Genomic DNA, 22,342 nt, shown 5'->3' on the forward strand with positions numbered 1-22,342 from the left:
CCCCAAACTTCGTGGAATGAATCTTCACCTTACACGTCTGGGAATTTGAGCTCCTTTAATGAAAATGCATTATTAGCTTTCACTTCTGTCATGGAGATGCACAGTAACTATTCATTACTGGTCTGAACAATCACGAGACAATGATTGTTCATGTGGAAAATGAGCAGAGAGAACTGGGCTGGATCCAAAATTATTATTGTCGCTATCGCCTACCTCTTGACTGATAACATGCCAAATTTCCATTAATAAAAATCTGACAGAAAAAAAGCTTAGTACGGTACTCCGAATTAGCCCACAGTAATTGGGAGCTCGTTTATGAGAAGCTATGGTGAAATCTGTCATGATTTTATCAGTAAAGATCGTGTCAGCCATGGAATATTAAGCTTCAGGAGGAATGGAATCAATGTGATAACTTTTGAGGGTAAATTTTGTGTAGGGTTGAATTTAACTTGGTTTTGCCGCTGAAATTCACATCGAAGAAAGAGCAACTGTCATTATAATGATAGCGAGATAAATTTGCTGAATATTCGCGCATGCTCATAATGCAGAAAAGCAACTGTGCGGAATCTGAACTTATTTTCTTAATGCACAGTGAAAGCCTGAACAGGTAAAGCACGCGACCGAATTCTAATGAGAATAATATGTGGCCGGGAAGGGTTTTGTCTTTACAGTTAATGTATGTTACAGGAAACAAATACATACGCTTAATCTGTCAAATTTCTGCTGCTTTTGGGGAAAATTGAAGATAAATCATAATTTATGATGAGCATGGAATTGGAATTGAAGAAAAGAATCTCGTAATTTTTTCTGGAAGGAATAAAATCTGTCACGGATCTTATAAAATAATGGATTCCTAAATACTCTTTTAACTATAATTCTAATCAAAGTAGCTCGGGGTAATCTTTAATCTTTAACCCCTGGTTAGTAGAAAGCAGTCGGTTGCCCAAAAAATTTCTTTTGCAGAGCTCAAAAGCCGAGGAGCAAGGTCCTAGGCCCCATCCCTGCCGCTGACATAAATTGTACACACCCCACTAATTATTGTCACGCATCCATGCAAGCACTAGCGATGCTTTGTATAAAAAATGAATGCTGGATGTTGAGTTGCGCGATCTCCCATTCATTTATAATCCAACAAATAATCGCCCCATTATTTTACAGTCAATGGCAATGCTCTAAAAAGCAGCGCAGAGTCCCCACTCGACAGCAGCGATCAGCGTCGGCTTTTTCTTTTTGTGCCGATTAGTCCTTGTCTTTCTTGCTAGGGTTTGGACATTGCGCAGACAAAAGCCATTTGTCCCGAGAATATTTAAGCTAAAGCGAATAGTTCTTTAAGTGTTAGGGTTTCAAAAGGGGCACTGACTATCACAAACGGCCACAGCAAAACAATCCCCTTCTAGCAATGGAAAGCCCAAAGAACTACTTTGCTGTCATACAATTTTTGATTATCCGCCTGGTATTTCTGCATTCTGTATTGGCAACCGAAAATAGCAGTAGCAGTGTGACGTTCCAGCCTCTTAATCCCAATACGGCCAATTTGATACCTGCAATACCAGTGCAGTCAGAAATAGAGGCGTGCCCACTGGATCTAACGGAGGGGCTATTTAGCAGTATAAAGGGCGCCTGCAAAGAGTTGAACAGAAACAAATGCTGCCCTGTTTTAGCAGCTTGGTTGTATGCAGCTCACGCGAAGACGGCCCTCAGAAGCCTCCGCTTGCCCATTTCGGAGGATTCCCCTGTTCTTCCTGATGATTCACACAAGTGCGTGAATAATTTCCAGAGCGCCCTGCATGGCCGCGGAATACACATTCCCCAGCCTAATGAAACTTGCGACCCTGTGTTGTGTTTCTGCGGGATAAGGCTGCACCAGATTAGCACCCTAACTTGCCCGCAAGCTTTTAATGTCTCAACCCCCCTGCATCATGTGACCGCATCGCCTTCCGTGCGAGCGCTGGAAGATAGCTGCAGAAAGCCTACCTATTCGGGGTGTTCTACATGTCTCACTGCCCTGCACCAGGTATAATTTTGATTTGTATAAAAACACTACATTTTCCATTAGAATTAAAGCATGCAAACCAGAAGTTTTTTTGTTTTTAATTCCCGAAGATGGTTATATTTTTATGTATTGTTATGGAACTAAACTTCTGGCTTATGGAATGCGGGTCTGCATAACCCACCTCTGTGTTACTACGCTTTCTGCCATTCTGTCAAACAACAGCCGACATTTTTCACAGAGTAGTGTTAGTAATCTTGAGAATGTAAGAGAGGAGAGGATGAAAACCCCAACATTTGATGTATTTATTGTCTTGAGGATATGGGTGGGTAAATTTGAATTAGTAATGACTGAAGTTGTTCTTAAGCTAACCCTTTTCTGAAGAAGGTAGGCATACAAATTAGCTGAATAGTGAACTTAGAGAAGAGATCCAGGCCTTCACTTCCATTGGGTTTTTTAATTTTTATTTATTTTTCTTTGAGGATTTGAATTACAGCAAACTCCCCTTTGGATTCGACCAAATTTGCATCTTTAAAGAGTGCTAGGCATCTGTGTTCCACCAAACGCCCGTGGATTGAATCAATTGGACCAAATTTGTCCTAGGCAGTAATCATACTCATCTTTAAACAGTGCCAGGCATTTGTATTCCACCAAATGTCCATGGATTGGACCCTTTAAAGAATGCCAGGCATTTGTATTCCACCAAATGTGCGTCGATTGGGCCAAATTTGTCCTCGGCATGAATCACCTTTAAACAGTGCCAGCCAAATGTCCTTGGATTCTTTAAGAGTGCCAGGCATTAAAGAGCCGGGCATTTGTACTCACCAAATGTATTGTGGAAATCTACTTGCATTGGTTCTTTAAGAGTGCCAGGCATTTGTACTTCACCAAATGTCCGTGAATTAGACCAAAGTTGTTCTGGGCATGAATCATACTCATCTTTAAACAGTGCCAGGCATTTGTATTCCACCAAATTCTCGTGGATTGTACCAAATTTGTCCTGGGCTTGGGCTTGGGCATGTCTTATAAATGGTTCCTTATAGACTCCGACAGCATTAATTTTACCAAATAGGTCGAGCCATTTTTTAATTTAACTTCATCGGATTAAATTAAACTTGTGTCATTGCTCCCTTTTCCTGATTGTTTATCAAACCAGAGTTTCCTGTATCCGATAATCCCAATTCCCAAATACTGAAACTGTTTAAAAGTTCAAAATTTATAGCTCGAGTAAACCCGGATCGTCGAAGGAGGAAGTGAAGTACATCTTGGACATATTTCCTCAATTTTTTTTTAAATGGATATGGATTTAGTTCTACCGGTATCTCTAAATTTAACTGATTACTTGTTTTCTTAAATAGCTTAATGAAATGACGGAGGTGGAGGAAATCTCAGACAGAACAAGCAGGATTTATAGCCGGGATTGCGAGCTCATGGGGCTGACCTGGTTGTTAGCCAAGAACAAAACAGCCTACATTCCCACTGTTTCGGCTGTTTTTAAGGCCTTATTCTACAGCGGTCTTCCACCCCATACGACCACTTGCAGCGCCAACCGTCAGAAGATGCCTCTCCCCGTCGATTCAACTCAGTTATCCGAAAATGCAGCGGGTTTCACCACTCCAAAGGCAGCTATGATGACTTTGGTACTCTGCATATTCCATGTGACCGTGAAGTGTTTTAGCCCTTACTGGTAACACAGTCACAGGTGGGTGGAAAGATTTTACCATGCCCACGTCAAAACTTCTCTTTGGGGAAGAATTATTTGGTGGGTTATGATTTTCTTGTGTTGTATGAGAAATATCTTTGATTGTTTTGTACACTACCTTACAAAGGATGATTATCTGAGTGAGAAATCACTTGGTATTCTGTGTATTTGTAACATTGATAAATTTTGCTTTAATGGAGCGTATCAGCAGTTTACTAACATTGTATATTCATTTTATGCAATGCTACTGTGAAATGTTTCTGAATTTGTTGGGTAATTCCCTTGTAATAATTTCTATTTTTTCAGCTTTGATCAATACAAAAAAAAAAAATGTAGATAACAGAAAAAAAAGCAATGCTCTTTTTTTGTAAAGGCTCCTTGTTACAGTATAAAAGCCATGCATTATTCTATAGGCACAAGTAGGTGCCGAGTTCGAATCTGTACCATCTGTGAAGCATCAAAGCCAATATAAAAAAAAAGTTGATGCTTTGCTTTAAAGGTGTATTAAGGAAAGAGTAGAAAACTAAATAGTAGGTTGTCTTTAGCCTCTGAGTTCAAAGAGAAATGATTTCTAAAGTGGCTTTGGGAACCGTATTCATAGGTAAAAGCTCTTTTGATTTAAAACTCCATTTTTTCTTTTTACAGACTGCTTTTTTGTGTATGAACATGGAATTTTGTGACCAGAATTGCACGTTAGTCATGTCTGCTGCTTTTTTTAAAGAAAGTTGGGCCTACTGGAGCATACCAACATTTTGATTGCAGCTGCACACCTCCTTTTGATTCAAATTAAGACCACAGTACAAATTACCCAAATTCAATAATGGAACTCGAACTAGATTACTAATGGCTATTATTTTGTCACGTTGCCTCATATGCAATCGGCCGTATTGATTCCCTTTGAACTGTTTATTGACTTACCCAGTCAATCCTTTTCAACTTGAAACATACTGGACCTACTCATAGCTGCTGGAAAAGAACATTAATGGAAACATTTGGATTATACAGATATTCACATCTCTGTAGCTAATTGTAAGGAATGAAATTCTTGGGAGATATGATTGGGTATAAAGATGTGATTAGATGTTCTGTCTTTATATTAAGTAAAATTATAAACTATAAATTCTTGAAGAAATTTAATCTCATATAATTATCGCAGATTATATGGCATCTCTACATTATAATAAACAAATTATAAGATTAAATTAAAATTATATTTGATTATGTAATTTTGCTAAATTAATCCATCTACTTACCAATAGCAAAAGTTTTGATGTAAAAATTCAACTATTTTTCATTTTTACTTCCTTTCAGACTATAAGACGGGTCACCTCAAAAGTCACTACAGCAGCTGCCATGGAAACGTACGCACAGCACATGGTCTGCAGGACTGCTTCTGATCGTAAAATTATTTGTTTTGAATTTTATTTGACTTATTCTATATTAGTTATAAAGGCCAAAATTTACCCACAAAGACCTTTATTTGAGTGACATACCGGCCCGCCCTATTTAAAAAAAACGGAAAATATAAAAGAAACTCAATATAATACAGAGTTCAACTCGAGAGATTCTAGGAAGTGGATGCTTCTATTCTGGCTCCAAAACGTCAGTACGGATTAGTCATGCGTTTTACACTGTCGATTTTGCAATTGACGGCTGTGATTGACTAACCTGTCACTAACACGTTGTACGAAAGGTCTGTTTTGGAGCCAGAATAGAAGCATCCACTTCCTAGAATCTCTCGAATTGAACTCTGTATTATATTGAATTTCTTTTATAAATGGTTGTCATGAAAAATTTGTTTGAAGTAAATTATCAAGTTTAGAACTTGTTTCTCATGAACACGAGATTTAGGACCAAAATTTGCTGATCATGTGAATGTATTTTGGTATTTTTGTTGTAATATGTATGTGTATGTACGTACATACATACATACATATATATATATGTGTGTGTGTGTGTGTGTGTGTGTACACACTCATATATATACACATACATGCAAACATACACGCATACATATATCTACATACACATGTACACACACACACACACACACACACACACACACACACACACACACACATCTCACACGTGTCTGTACATACACATATACATAAACATATATGCATATGTGTGTGTGTGTGGTAGCTGATGATCAATCGTAGAAGCCAAAAATCATTTCCAAGCAAAACACCTAGTGATCAAGCAAAGGTAATATGCTCTATAACAACCAAAGGGTTTTGTATTATACAAAAAGAATGATTGAAGATACAATAATAGAGGTACAATTACAATGAATAAATGAATCCTTATAAAGGATGAATGAAATCCTAGGCGTAAACCCTAATGTTAAAATTAGGAGAACTAAAAGAATGCAAAGTAGGAGTTAATTTAAGCTCAACTACATCTAGAACTAAAATTAGAAAAACAAACTCTAGATAATAAAAAACACCTAAGTTTAGCTTAAGTGAAAAAGCAATTAAAGTACCTAATTAATAAATAATTAAATAATTGTCTTAAAATTACTCCAATACCCCCCCTTAAGATTACCTTAAGGATAAGCTATAGAGTTAATGATGAATGCAAAATGCATGCATGAATAAGTCCCAACAACTAACCCTGATCAAGTACTCATGTACAAACCAATGCAAAAAAATGCAACTCACACCAATGGCGTCTCTTTAAACGGAGAAAGGGAGAAAAACCACGTGGGAAAAAACCCCTCTCCAAAAACTAGAGATGCAATGAAATGAAAAAGGTACTACATATGACTAAGATGGACTCCCAGCGGCCCCCCAAGTACATAATTGATCACAAAAGTACAATGAATATCCCCCCATAAGAGAGAGAAGAAGAGACGATGCATCCCCCCATAACGAAGAAGCTCCAATGCTGAAGATGAAGGCTCAAGGACATATGTTGATGAAGATCCAAGAGCAGCAAACCACGTCTCTCCTCTTAGGAAGAAACAAATCAAGTGGCCAAGGTTGAAACAACTCCATGAAAAGATATGGAATGAATAGTCTCAAAATGTGTGCCATGAAAAACTGCTCAACTGTCTAAATTATGATATGCCAAATCAATTGAAGCAAATCCAAACTGTTGTGAAGATACTTGCCGAACAACCTCTCAAAGCATTGAAGATGGGATGATAAGAATGTTCAAATTGCCATCAAGGAGGAATGAAATATCGTCAAATCATGTCCCCAATATTTGTACTGTGTGGCGTATCAAATAACCCTGTAATATCTGGCAAGAACTCATCCCACTCTAGTGAAATTGGAAGGGAACAATCAACTTGTTGAACCAAACTGATATCTGAAGAAGTAGGAGGTGGAGGAGGATCAAAACAAGTCTGAGGAACCATTGCGGATGAATGATGTACACATAAGTTCAAGTGACCAAACCTTTCCTCAGATTTCTAATTCACTCTTGATGCATGAGAGATAGGACCAAATGCATGCTCAATGGGAGTAAAATGTGAGAACTCATACAATTATGATGCATGATCAACACTGCCAACTGCAACAAGCTCTCTACTATGCAAATCTCTAATGAGCACTGAATCAAGGGTGAACTCAACTATCTTTCTTGTCCCACTACGAGTAATCTAGTAGATGGAAAGAAGGTTGGAAGATGATTCAAGGACACAAAGAACATTATTAAAGCAATGCAACTCACACCAACGAGATCTCTCTAAACGGGGAAAATGAGAAAAGCCACATGAGAAAAAAACCCTCTCCAAAAGTGAGAGATGCAATGAAATGAAAAAGGTACTACATGTGACTAAGATGAAGGACTCCTAGTGGCCCCCAAGTACAAAATCGATCACAAAAGTACAAAGAATATCCCCCCATAAGAGAGAAGAAGAGACGATGTATCCCGCCATAATGAAGAAGCTCCAATGTCGAAGATGAAGGCTCGAGGACATATGTCGATGAAGATCCAAGAGCAACAAGCGACGTGCCTCCCCTTAGAAAAAAATAAATCAAGTGGTCAAGGTTAAAACAACTCCATGAAAAGAGATGGAAGGAATAGTCTAAAAATGTTTGCCATGAAAAACTACTCAATTGCCTAATTGTTTGAATCAAGATATGCCAAATCAATTGAAGCAAATCCAAACTGTTGTGAAGATACTTGTTGAACAACCTCTGAATGCACTGAAGATGAGATGACAAGAATGCTCAAACTGCCATCAAAGAGGAATGAAATATTCTCAATCATGTCCCCAATAAATGGAGTGTGTGATGTATCAAATAACCCTGCAATATGTGGCAAGTACTCATCCCACTTTGGTGAAAATGGAAGGGAAAAACCAACCTGCTAAACTAAACTGTTCTTTGAAGAAGCAAGAGGTGGAGGAGGAACAAAACAAGTTTTAGGAACCATTGCGGAGTACCGAAGCACACATAGGTTTAAGTGACCAAACCTCTCAGTAGATTTTGATTCACTCTTGATGCATGACAGATAAGACCAGATGCATGCTTAATGGGGGTAAAATGTCAGAACTCATATAATCAGAATGCATGATCAATACTGCCAACTGCAACAAGCTCTTTACTATGCAGATTTCTAATGAGCACTAAATCCGGGATGAACTCAACTATCTTGCTTGTCCCACTATGAGTAATCTAGTAGATGGAAGGAAGCTTGGAAGATGATGTAGGGACACAAAGAACATTATTGAATGTGTCACCATCGACCTCAATATAGAACCACTCCCATAACACTCATGTAAATATTATTACCCATTAATATCCATGGAGATGGATGATGCTCAAAAGAAGATAACATACCCTCTAATGATGCCATATGATGTGAAGCTCTTGGATCAAGAAGCCATTTGGAGGACTAAGAATGTGTCAATGAAAAGAGAGCATGGCCTTTCATCTTGTCTTCACCATGTGTCATAGATGAAGACCTTGAATGTCTAGGTCTTGAAGTGGTGGAACAAAATGCACTAAATGAAGGTGGTTAGACATTATTCTTCCGAAGAAGTTCTTTTAGCTCATCAATATGCTTTGCATAACATCGATGGTCATCATGTCTTGGCTTGGTGCAATACGCACACTTAGGCTTGTCCTTCTTGGATGAAGAATTCTTGGAAGAGATGGAAGAATTCGAATCATGTCCAATAGATTCTGAAGTTGGAGGCGACTGAGTAGATTGTGTACCTTTATTCTTCTACTTCTTCTTCTTTAGTTTCCCTATAGATGTAGTAGTCAAAGTAACCAAGGCTTGAGATTTGGAACCAAAAATTGAATCAAGTTGTGATAGCTTGGCCTGCTCCCATGTCAAGCATTCAAAAAACACCTCAAATAAAGGCATAGTGAATGCAATACCCAAAACATCCATGTTGGAAAAGAATTTGATAAAATAAAAAAGATTCACTCCTTATCAGTCTTCTACTTGCCACAACCCTGTAACTGTGATATGATGGATTTGGACTTCTCCAGAAAGTCCTCAAAGGAAGGAAATGAATCAGGTGTCAATGATGTCAAATCTATCTCCAGTTGAAGTACATGAAACTCATTAATACCCTAAAAAAATTGCTCAAATTTGAGCCACATAGCCCTAGGATTGGTGCATGAATCAATATGGAATTGGAGATTGTCTGAAACATGTAGGATAGTCAAACCCATAGCCTGATCTGTCTCTTCCCTATGCTAAATGCTCTCATACTCACTAGTCAAGTTGGGCTAAGTTTGATCTAAACAAGACCATAAACCCCTAGACCAAAGTAATCTAATCATTATAGTCTTCCAACTATGATAGTTATCAAGGGTAAGTTTCTCAATAGAAGGATCCTGAATGAGGTTAGGGTTAGAACAATATAGGAATATGAAAGACATTCTACCCCCCATGGCAAGAAAAAGAACCCTTTTGCACTTGTTTAAGCTAAGAAATCATAAAATTGAGACCATTGAGTACGTGGTAAATATTGTAGAAAAATGGATTGTAGATCTAGATAGAGGACTCTAAGAGATTTTCGACAATGTACGGAAGTAAAAAAACGAAGTCTGTTTGCTCACGTTATGGCCCTAGAAGCCTGAAATTGAAGGCCAACTTTGAAGGCTAGTACAAAAAATTGGTGTAGGATCTGATAAAACCACTACCAGATTTAGATCAATGAGAGAAACAACTTTTCAACAATATCTTATTGTGCGATTTTGACTCTGTATGATGACGTTATGGCCAAAAAATCAATTGCTACTCTTTTATGGTTTGGAAGGCTTGAAGGGTTCCCAAAAATAGAAAAATTTCAAAAATAACATTTTTTTAAAATATAAAGTTTCCAAAAATAGTATGTTTCCAAAAATAGAAACTTTCAAAAATAGAAAGTTTCCAAACATATAAAATTTTCTGAAAATAGAAACTTGTTGAAAATAAAAACTTCCCGAAAATGGAAACTTGACAAAAAGGGAACTTTTTGAAAAGTTTTGCAAAGAATTCTCCGATGTTCGATTTTGATAAACTGACAGGTAATTTTAGGGTTCTTGGGCCTCCTAAGAGCGGCGGTGACCTCCCTTTCACTCTAGGGTGTCCAAATTTTTTAGCTACCCCTAGATTTTGCCTTGATTTTTGTGCCCTCAGCCAATTTGACTCGATTTTTCAACTGCTTGAATTTTGTTGAAATAATAGTTGTTCTTAAAGTTTTTCGATGTTGCAGACACAATGGCAACCTCCATTTGATTCGAAAGTGCATATAAAATTCATCTCATGTTGGATCCCTCGAGCATGTAGACAATAACTTGATAGAAAAGCTCTAATACCATGTAAAAGTTGATGATCAACCATAGGAGCCAAGAATCATCTGCAAGTAAAACACCTATCACACAAAAGAGATCAAGTAAGGATAATATTCTCTATAATAACCAGAGAATTTAGTATTATGCACAAAGAATGATTGAAGATAAAATAATAGAGGTAGAATTACAATGAATGAATGAATCCTTATAAAGGATGAATGAAACCCCAGGTGCAACCCCTAATGCTAAAATTAGGAGAACTAAAGCAATGCAAAGTAGGAGCTAAATTAACCTCAACTACATCTAGAACTTGTCGCTGATTTCAGCTAACTCGAATTGTGGGACAACCCCTACAAAACTTGTTCATTTTATAGCTCATGTCCTCCAAGGTCAGTTGACTTACCTTGTAAGTCATGTTAGTTTGCATCTTTGCTTTGCATCATTTTTGTTTTCATGTTTTAACCTTGTTGTTTTTTGATCCTTTAACTGCATTTCGGGTTTTAAAACCCGGAATGCAATTATTTTTAAGTTTTACTGCATTTCGGGTTTTAAAACTTGAAATGCAATTGTTTTTATGTTTTCCTGCACATTGGGTCTTTCCTAGTGGTAGATCGGGTTTTAAAACCCCACCTGCTAGTCGGTGCCTTTGACACATCAGGTTTTAAAACTCGATGTGTAGGAGGTATGAGCTGACACATTGGGTTTTAAAACTAGATGTGCAAAAGCACACCACATTTTTAAGTGCACTTATTACACTACTTGATTAGGGTTTTAATGCGTTTTTAAAGGTTTTTATGGCCATTTTAACTTGTTTTAGTTAGTTGTCGAGCTCTGCAAGCACATTTTTGTCGTAGAAGGTCATTTTTCACTCCATTCGATTGCTATTTTCCCGATTCCATCCAATTTTCACTCTTCAGTTATTTCTTATCACATAAATTGGTCTTTTTACTGTTATTCATAGTGCTTGTGAGTTTTTCCTCCTTTGATGTATTAGGTTAAGGTTTTGTTGGTTTTATGGGTTGTTTTGAGTTGCATTTTTCTATTCTATTTGTTTGCTTGTTTTTTTAAATTTTATCTCTGCATGTCTTTTTCTTTTTGTAGCATGTCGGGCTTTGAAACTTGACATGCTCAACCTTTTTTGCCACATGTCGGATTTCAAAGCTCGACATGCTCTTTTTTGTTTTTGATATGCTCATTGGGTTTTAAAACCCAATGTGCAGACCATGTCCAACCCCAGTGACAGGTCGGGTTTGAAAACTCTCCCTATTAGTCCAATCCTACACACTCGCATGTCGGGTTTTAAAACCCGACTTGTGAGTTAAGGTATGCACATTTGTAGATTAGGTTTTAAAACCCAACCTGCAAACTTTGACTTGTACATTAACAGGTTGGGTTTTAAAACCCGACCTACAATCTTTGACCTATAGATTAGCATATCAAGTTTTAAAACCCAATCTGCCAGTATGACTTATCCTTGGTGTAGATCGGGTTTTAAAACCCAGTCTGTCAATTTTGTTTCCTTTGTTCTTTACAGCAAATTTGGTCTTTCAGATGTCATTTCAGGACTTTGAAGTTGACAATTTGATGATAAATGTTTATTTCCATTGTGAAAATGTTGCAGATTCTTGCAGATGTCTGATCCTTCTCCGAGTAAATCCAGAGGGAGGAAAATGAAGTACAAATATCAAAAGTACCTTAACATGTTTCCGGAGAGCTCTGTCAAGACCAACGTGGACCTCATCAGGGACACATAAATTGGGCACATTGACATGAATGAGTTCTTGGAACGTGTTGAGAAAGCTCTCACCAAAATGACCAACCTCATAGCAAGTGGTCTACACTAGTATGCTTCCTTTCCAATTGCAGCACATGATCCTGAATTTGTCTTAGTAGTTGCTGATTGTTTTGATGCCAAAACAAGACAGGTTAAGGATGCAGATGGAAATGTGGTTCTCCATTTGGATAGTAATTTTTTCAATAGTTTGTTCAAAGGACCAACCTTTGATGAAGTAGTGGTCATTACACCTTCGAGGGCCTAGGTTCATTATGAAGAAAACTTGGATAAGTGCAAGAAGACAATCAATACTGTGTTCTTGAAGACTGCCAGGTCTTCCATCACAACTAGATGGCCCCAAAAATTTTCACATGAGTGATTTCAATCCAGAATACAATGACATGGTTACATTGCTAGAAAGAGTGAGAGGCCTCCTAGATTCACATCATTTTCAAACTTGGATGTTTTTGTATATGAACATCATAAGGAAAGGTAGAGATAGAATTAACTAGGGTGAACAAATTAGTGATGCTATTTGTGCTCAGTTAGTAGAGGTGAAGACTATAGTGAAGTTCGATATGACCTCTTACCTTGTATATGCAGCTGCCTCTATAAGGCATTTTCCAAGGTTGTCTACAAAGGGAGATATAAGATAGGTACCAGTATGAGACTTTTACTATCATTTGAAAATCACAAACTGGAGGAGTCACTTCAGGAGGGTCAATGATGCATTATTTGGTGCATGGAAATGTATTTTTGATAAAGAACTTCAGAAGAAGAGAATCTCACAACCTACTTATGATAAATTTAGTAAATATGACTATGCATTTCTTCAGTTCCCAACCTTCACATAGATACAGACTGGTTGTTACTCTAGAGCCCCTTCATCTTACCAAGATACCCATCAGATAATATTGTCTTGATGGAGCTCAATAGGCAATTGATTCATGTGCATGAAAAACAATCTCCATCTCACAAAGTTGGTCTCAAGTTTCCACAGGAAATAGGAAGGTATATGGTACAAACTTCTCTAAAGTCAAATAACATCGAAGAAGAAATGCAATGGGTAACTATGAGGAGATTCAAAGATCGTGATAATTTTGATTATCGCAGAATGAAAAGAAAACTCCATAGTAGATATGTGCATGTGCATAATTAGAATATGTATGGCCGATTGTAGGGATGAGAAAGATAAAAGAAGAATGGATTTTTAGTCATCTTACCTTAGAAAAAATTGAAAATCTAGATTTGGCCAAGATTCCGGAAATAATGGAAGATACTGACGACATTGTAGATCCTAGATATAATGAGAATAATATTACTAATACTCCTTTGCCTATAATTATGTGATCACATAAAGAAAATAAATCAATTAGAACAAGGTTTTCTTCCATTATGACAAACACTAATGTGTGGCTATTGAAGAAAGGAATAAGGATGAAGCAACTTTCGATAAGTTCTAGAGATGAAGAGGATGAAGAGGTCACGTAGGGAAGAGATTAGAAACAAAGACAAAGAATAAGAAAGATACGTAGGAATCTGTACCAATCTCATCTCCTAGGTCAAAAGGTAAAGTTCCAAAGTATAAATTCATAGTGAAGGGCCCTAAAGAAGGGGAATATTCTTCTTCAGCTCAAGCAATGCAACAATCCGCTACTAAGGAACCTGTTGAAGAAGAACTAGAAAAGGAATAGGAAGAACGAGAAATACCACTAGAAGAAGAAATGCCAGATGAGGAATAAATCCCTTTGCATATGAGTACTTCTACACCACAGGTTAGTGCTCCTAATTCTCAAATTCCAGTATCATCTACACATGTGACCATTCATTCCATAGATTCTGATTCAAATGATGATGATGATGACGATGATGAAGAGTAGCACATGCAGTTTCTCAGGCAAAGGGTGAAACTTAATTTGTTTCCTTATCAAGCATGCCAAGCTTTGATGATGTTCCAGTTTCCCTAATTGAATCTTCTATCCTAGATTTCAATGAAGTATTGGCTCAAATTCCTCAGGCCAAACAATCAGTTTCAACTCCTACCACTGCCATTACTACCGAGGTATCACCTCTTGTTGCTCCACTGTTGTAAGTACTACTATTGTTCAAATATCACAAGTTGAAGTGCTTACTTAGAGTAATCAATATACATCACAAGTAGTCGCTTCAACTCAAGGGGTGCTCACATCTCCACAATCACCATCAAGTCTTCCACCGTGGTTGGATATTGTATCTCCAAAGAGGAAGAAGCAGGTAACTTCCCCGGATGAATTTGATTTTGGTTAGCTAGCTCCAGTAAACCAAAGGCATCCAAGAAAGCTAAAACCGTATCCAAGATATTGGTTGATCCAACTAGTAAAAGTAAATATGTCGAGGTTTTAATGCCACCTCCTGACAAAGATAAAAATGAAGTTCAAACTTTTGACTATGTTATGCAAACTCTTGAACTGGGAACAAAGACACACGAAAGTGTTAAGAAAGATACACAAGCCTCGTTGAATGTTCTTATGCGAAGGTTTGATGTAGAAAAGCCTGAGAAAGTTCAATGGAAACAAAAGTGTGAGCAACTTACCAATGTTCTCCTTAAGGTAGCACAATAATCACGAGAAGTAGAACCTTTGACTTCTTCCGTAGATGAAGCAACCCTCACAGAGGATGAGGATGTGGGTGTTAAAGCCAGAGTTGGGGATGAATGGAATGATCACCTGATATTAGAAGGTACACATCTTTTGAGTTTTGCAGTTAAAATTATGCATAATTTTGAAATTGTGCGAAATCAGGTACAAGATCTACACTCATTATTGTCCCAAGAAATAGATGAACTTGCAAAGGATTTTGAATTGTGGGATAAAATGCAAGAATACATGGTTGGCATCCTTGTAGAAAATAATGTTGTGCTGACTTGAGGTGAGTACATCCAAACTCGAGAATTGTTAAAGCACAAGAATGAATTGTTGAAACAACTGGTTGATGATTTAGATGAAGATAAACAAGCATGCGTTGATGGAGTTTCCAATATTTCATCAAAGATAACTGAATTGCCATGCCAGTTGTATGATGATGAGCAAAAGATTTTACCCTTTGACACTATTATACAAGAATTCTCTTTAATGATAAGTTAGCTAGTGGATAATGAGTTCTCCTTAGCCTCATTTGATAAGTTGATCGAAATTCAAGCCAAATTGGATGATCTTGCGTCTATGTTGAAGAAGGCAAAGAAAGGATATGTGAACACCAGAGACTCTATTTCCCGTGTTCATGCAATTGCCAACTCAACATCAGCTCCAAACAAGTATGAGATGAAAAGTGTCTTCATGACACTAGTTAGTTTAGGTTCATGTAGTTTCATTTTCTCTTACTGCAAATTTTTACTTAGACTCATTTTCATCTTATGCATAAGTTTTGAATATTTTGGACTCTACAATTGAATAAGTCAACCGTGCCCACATTTTTTTCAACTCCTTCCCTATAAAAGGAGGAGCCTCATTTGAAATATTTTATCTTTTGCAAGCTAAACAAAACTCTGCCAAAATTTTGTCTCAAGTGAAACGTTGTGTTCTCTTGTGTTGAAATTAATCAAGTGAATAAAGAAAATAATTTATGCTCCAAACTTTGTGTTGGGCAAGGATTGTAGCTTATGAGTAGATGTTATTATGTCATTTTCTTATATGTGTTCCTAATTTACTTGATGATATTTGTATGCATTGTGTAAGTGAAGGACTCTTTTAAGTGTGGATGTAAACTTTGTGTTATATTGCATATTTAGAGCTTTATTGTAATACAGTGATTGTGTAGGAGACTTTGGGCTACTACTAGTTACTTTTCATGGTTGTTATAATTTATCTTGAAGACTTTGGGCTACAAGATATCTTTAGTTATTAAGTTAGGAAAAGTATCTTTGTTTACATAAGACTTTGTGCTTATGTTAATATAGATTGAAGTAAATTGGTGTATACAAGTTTGGCTAGTTATTATAAGAAAATTGTATTAATTGTATCAAGTGAAGGGATTAATGTTAATTATGAAAAAAGAGGATTATACACCCTAAGCTTACCCCCAGGATTTAAGTTTTAATTGATGAAGTATCAAGTTCTATCAGGGAACCTCCCCTTGTTGAGAGGAGAGACTTTGTCTCATCATAGCTGTGTGTGAAACATATATTTTGTCTTTAGTATGCAAGTGACAAAATATTCATCCAACAAAACTAAAACTAGAAAAATAAACTCTAGATAACAAAAAGCACCTAAGTTTAGTTTAAGTGAAAAATAAATTAAATGACCTAATTAATAAATAATTAGACAATTGTCCTAAAATTACACCCACATGTGTGTGTGTGTATATATATATATATATATATATATATATATATATATATATATATATAATAATCTTGTTTTAATATTTTAAGGGCGGCCCTAAATAGTAACCATCACAAAAGAATCATTTATTTGATTATCATATTTAGGACATAATACCAAAGTTAAATGGGGGATATCTCATTTATCTCATCTTTGAGATTGACATAAAAAATGATGAATATAGAATAAGGAAATTCTTTGATTAAATGCATGAAGTTTCCTCAATCCATGATAGCTTGATTTATGGATTTGACTGTGTTAAATTTTTTTCACTCTGTGATTCATCATTAGGATGAAAACTTTTCTCTTTTCTAGTTCTCATCTAGAAATCATCTAAGCAAAATTATTAGATGTTGAATATTTTGTTTACATTACTTTTAATTAAGATATGAGCTAACTTATTCCATCCTACTAAGTTTTTGATTAAGGAAAATCAGGTTTTAAGGGACCCGAAACCCGCTTACATAACGAGAAGGTAAGCATAAAAGAAACTAGAAAGAACAAGACATAGAAAGAAAAGCTGTAAAAGAACAATAGAACAAACAACAACAAAGGAAAAGAAAAACAAAAAGCCAGTGAGAGACTGGCAAACCAAGACCGGATTACATGTCAGATGAAAATATTTATAGACTCTTCCGCATCCTTAACCAACATCATCATAGTATTAGCTTTTTCTTTCAGGTCTTTGTTTTCCTGCATCTAATGAGTGTATTTAGTCTTCATCTCTAGTTCACTGGTAGTTTGCCTTGTTCTATGTCTGGAGGAGTGAGGAGCAGAACTAGTGGTCGACACATCATCAATGATCACCATCTCTTTGTTCTGCTTGTTCTTCTCCAAACAAGCAACCAAAGCGTTCATGTTTTGAGAGGACACCTTCAAAATCTCAAGACTATGCTCCATAAATTTCTTCAAGGCCTTCTCAGTTTTTGTAATCCGGTTGATAATAATTTCATTATCAACCTCTCCCCTTTCTTTGATGATTCTAATCACATCTTCAAGATGTTTCAAATCTCCCTTAATCATATCTTTTTCCTTCCAATCCTAAATTTCTTCTTTGTCCTCTGCCTCACTAGTATCCACCGCAACATCCTCTTTACCTTTAGTATTGGTATCCTTAATCAATTTCTCAATTTTATAATCCAAATCTCTCTGTTTAATATGAATACTGGAGATGTTATCAATCACACATTTTTGGAAGTTGAACATTTCTAGAGTACTATTTCAAGCAACATTCAAAATGGAATCCGCGTTCTCCATAACCAGAGCAAAGACCACAGACCTAGGGTTTCCCTTCTCTATACTGTGTTGAGCATCATTCCTGCTATCCGAGTCATTAGGGTTATTCTTTGCTTCTGGCTCTTCAACATAATCCTTTCTCTGCACCTTCTCTTCCTCGCCCTCAACCTCTTTCTTCTGCTCACTCTTCACCTCATCATCTACCTCCTTCCCATGTTCCTCCTCTGAACCAACATTCACTTTCGTGTCTTCTTTAGCTTCATCACCGACCTTCAATTTCTTATGCAGAGGAAGATTAGATGAATCTTCATCAAACTCAGAGCCATCATGACCCTCAAAGACATGGGCATTTTCCACCAAAGGATCTTCCCTATTAGCTCTAGCTTTACCCTTCAAATGCTCAATTCCATCCTACTAAGTTATTAGATAATGAATTTTATAAAAAAATTAAAATTGGTCTATGACATTGTTAAAAGAAAAAAAATGAATGACTAGAATATGGAAGTGTAACTTCAATAAATAAAAAAGACAACTAAAATAAATAATCTTTCACGTGTACAAATTATGAAAACAAAGTCTTTGGTTAGGCATTGGTGAAAATCAAACACTTCTCAAAAGAAATGATCTAAGCACCTATGAACTTCATAAACCATGTGTAGGAACCTCCTTAATATGAAGATAATAAATCACACATAAGAAGTATAATTTGAATTGACTTGCTCAAGATAGATTAAAAGAGACAATTTTATATAAATTTGTTGGAATCCAAGAACATTGAGAAAGGGGGGGGGGGGGGGGGGGGGGTGAATCAGTGTTCTACCAGAATGTTCAATTTTAACCTTATTATAACATGCATTCACCAACAGGTAAACCAATATATATATATATATATATATATATATATATATATATATATATATATATATATATATATATATATATATATATATATATATATATATATATATATATATAAAATTGAAATAAGTAAAGCAATCAATAAGACAATCACAAATGAATACCATAACATAGAGAATTATATGTGGAAAACCTCAAAGAGGAAAAACCACAGTGGGATTTGTGACCCACAATATCAATCCATTGGCCATATGAACATATATTACATAATATAGGGGCCTGCACTTGTAGGAAGACTTACAGCCTAGAGCACACTCCTCATCATAAATGAGTCTCACTGACTACAATCACTTTGAATAAGAAAACATAAAACTGAACTCATTTAATGCATCTAATATGCCTGATAGAGTTCCGGTTCAAGCTCTGACTGTTCCAATTCTGAAACCCTAAACCCTTACCAGAATAACCTCTTACATAATCTTCACATTACAACATTCCTCTAATTACAAAATATCACTCTCATATCTTTTTCACATCCTAACATATCACAAAATGATCTAATCAACTGACCTATATACCCTTACAATCCTTCATGCCTTATGTCGGTTTACATATATAATTACCAAATAAATATACATGTCAGCTCAATTACATATATACATAAATATCAAAATCAATTGCCGATTACCGGATCTCCCAAATGATGTCGGCCTCCACAATCGGTATCCTATTGTAAGTCATGTCAGCCTCCAATGTCGATACGCAAAGAATCCTTCCTACGGGTGAAGATACCTGCAGGTGTCGGTGCCAGTGTTGGTGAAGTGTCTGCCAGTAAACAACCAAACCAAGAAATGAAAGTCAAAACATGTTTCAATCAGTGACAACATATGAAACCAATCAAATGAGTGTCAATTTCCAACAATCTCCCCCTTTGGCATTGATGGCAACACTCATGTGAAAAATGATAATGGTTTCCATCTACTGGTTTCACCCTGAGACTGGTCCCCTTGAGCTGAATATCTATCTGTGATCATGATCTATACAAAATAATCCATATCTCCTGATGTCAAGAATATATTTTTCACCTATACCTCCCCCTTTGACATCAATGCCAAAAAAAAAACCAAAAACCGAGACGAAGAATGAAATTTTGTACAAAGAATGTGTCCCAAAATACCTTATTGAAGTTGAATATACTTGAAAATTTCCGGCTAGGATTTCTCCAAAAGCTCTAGATAAGTATACCAACCAAATTTGAATGTGTCAGAAATAGATACAAGTCCATTAAGCATGTGAGCATATGGCTCTTTATCCTTAAGTTTTGTCAGTGTGGGCTTACCAACCATATCAATGCATTCCTTCTTATGTACACTCAAAGAGTCCAACCAGGGACTCACCAATCCTCTAAGTCCTTTATCTCTCCTTATGATTTTGTCTTTTTCTCTTTCAAGAAGTGAAACTTGAGCTTCCAATACCAAAATCTGACCATCAATAGATGTAGTCAAAGAATTTGAACCATCAAAAGAATTGACTATACCTACAATTTTCTCTTGTGAATCCTTTATCCCTTTATCTAAATCTATTGTAAGTAAACTAGTGTTGCAACATACTATGTGAATATTAGTACATTGCCTTAAAGAATTATCAATTAACTTCAGCTTATCCATAATCTCTTTCTTCTTTATTTCAATCATCTCATCAAAAGTATCTCTCTTAGTTTGTGTAAACCTCTCCAATGCCTGCCAGTTAGAAATCTATTGTAGAGATTGAACGTCCTTAGAAATATGCTTTGTGATTATTTTGAGCTTTCCAGATGGGCTTGCTCCTTTGTCAAAATGGCACTCCGGGACAAGTCTATGCAAAATTGGGATAGACTGATTAATAATTCCTCTGTCCACATATCCTTCCTTCATCATCTTCTGTGCAACCATCATCATGAGCTCAATAGAACTCATCTCACTTATGCTTTTCTGTTCTACATGTGAGGTGTCAATTGACAAAAATGATGTGCTCATTACCGGTTCCCTACCGGATTCCTCTTTCTTCTCTTCTGATGGTTGATTAACTTTAATAGCTTCCACTTTTTCCCTTGTGGCTTCGCCACTTGGTGCAGTATCAGTTACTGTCGGTTCCTCCTTATGAACTGTGTCCTCAACCTGCATATTCTGACCCGGAGGACTATTATCCTCAACATTTGTAACATGTACACTCTATGAATCTGCCGCTATCTCTACATTTGTCGGTATCACCTTTGTGTCTTGTACATTAGATTCTACCGGGGGCTCTACATCCAATGCCTTATTATCTTTCAAAACTATAGATGAGGTACCCATTATACCTTTTCCTTTCCCTTCAACCGGGATGTCAGTAGTGTCTGTTTTAGCTTTCGGTGAAGTATAGAAACCAGGGTTTTCAACAAATAATTGAACCCATGCCTTGTGGGTCTCAATGATTATCTCATTAACCCTACCTAACATAAGACTAACTATTATGTTCTTGTTGTGAAATTTTTTTCTGTTTGCAACCTCGAGTGTCATATCCAACTCATTTGGAGTAATGGATCCACAAGTAGTCAATAACTCTTGAATCTTTATGTGCCTATCCCCCTCCATAACTGATAATCTCCTAGCATCTAGGTTGCCATATAGTTGTGCTGGTATTTGATTCTCAATTTCCAATAAAGCTTTCTTATATATATCTAAATATAATAAAACCGTTTCCTCAACTTCTCTCTGTTCATCATTATCTAAATGCTCATAATAGAATTGTATATTTTTCAACATACCATCCTTAGTTATTTCATCTACCAATTCTGCACAAGTCTTGGGAGGAATAATAGTTACATTAACAGATACAATTGCAAGGTTTGTGTCATCCATCTTCTTTCCTCTGCTAGTACCAGATGGAGCAGAAGTTGTTTCCTTTGGATATCTTTTGTTTGCTAGTACCTTGATTGTAACCTTCCTTACTGGTTGCTTTCTTGCTTCCTCCTTAGACTCCTCACCTTTCTTCCTTAATACCCTCTTGAATGCTAAAGGTGTGTCATCTTCAGTTCCAAAGTCTGATGAAATAGGATCAATGAAAACTTCAGGCTCTTTCCTCTTCCTTCCTTTTTCCGAAACAACATCCATTAATGCCTTGATGTCCTAAGATACTTGTTCAACAAATTTTTTGGCCTTGCCTTGCTTTTTCTTCCTCTTCTTCTAGTTAAATTCAGTCTGAACCTCTTGCTTCTATTTTGCAGTACCAAAGGATTTTTCAGCTTCATCAATAGGTGCATCAATTAACATCTTTGCATAAACATCCAGAATCTCAGCATCAACCTCATATCCCATCTCCTCTATCCATATCTTCCGGGGTTCGACTGCTTCCATTAAGGTTTCATCCTTTTTTACCATAAAGTAGATCTCGATTGAGTATTTCTCAACAATTTATTTTGGAACCCTTTCTCTAGATTTCATTGCCTTCTGGAATGCCTTGAAATAACCCCAAACCTTATCATCTCGCTGACTACCCAGAGTAGCAATAGATTGTTTTAGTTGTCTTCCTACCGGGATATCGAATGAAAAATAGCATCAAAGAAACAATAAGATTCCCATACCGGATGTCCCCCTCTTCTCTCCTTTTATCTTCCCAAGGTTGATTAACAATTCATCTAACATCCATCCACAAAGATCT

At 36.5% G+C, this 22,342-nt stretch overlaps 1 protein-coding gene across 1 annotated transcript; it reads left to right on the forward strand.

Moving 5' to 3' along the window:
• Nucleotides 1-216: 216 nt before the first annotated feature.
• Nucleotides 217-3,911, forward strand: LOC131052337 (uncharacterized GPI-anchored protein At4g28100). The gene is made up of 2 exons (XM_057986977.2): nt 217-2,014; nt 3,349-3,911. Exons 1-2 carry the CDS (start codon nt 1,400-1,402, stop codon nt 3,679-3,681), a joined length of 948 nt encoding a protein of 315 aa, XP_057842960.1. The 5' UTR covers nt 217-1,399; the 3' UTR covers nt 3,682-3,911.
• Nucleotides 3,912-22,342: the final 18,431 nt, after the last annotated feature.

This window comes from Cryptomeria japonica, chromosome 2 (assembly GCF_030272615.1).
Source record: "Cryptomeria japonica chromosome 2, Sugi_1.0, whole genome shotgun sequence".
Lineage (NCBI taxonomy): Eukaryota > Viridiplantae > Streptophyta > Pinopsida > Cupressales > Cupressaceae > Cryptomeria > Cryptomeria japonica.

Excerpts from the sequence above, each read along its gene's own strand:
- LOC131052337 (XM_057986977.2), top strand. The coding sequence starts at position 1,400 with ATGGAAAGCCCAAAGAACTACTTTGCTGTCATACAATTTTTGATTATC. Across the intron at positions 2,015-3,348 it reads GTCTCACTGCCCTGCACCAG|CTTAATGAAATGACGGAGGT; the intron begins GTATAATTTTGA and ends TTTCTTAAATAG.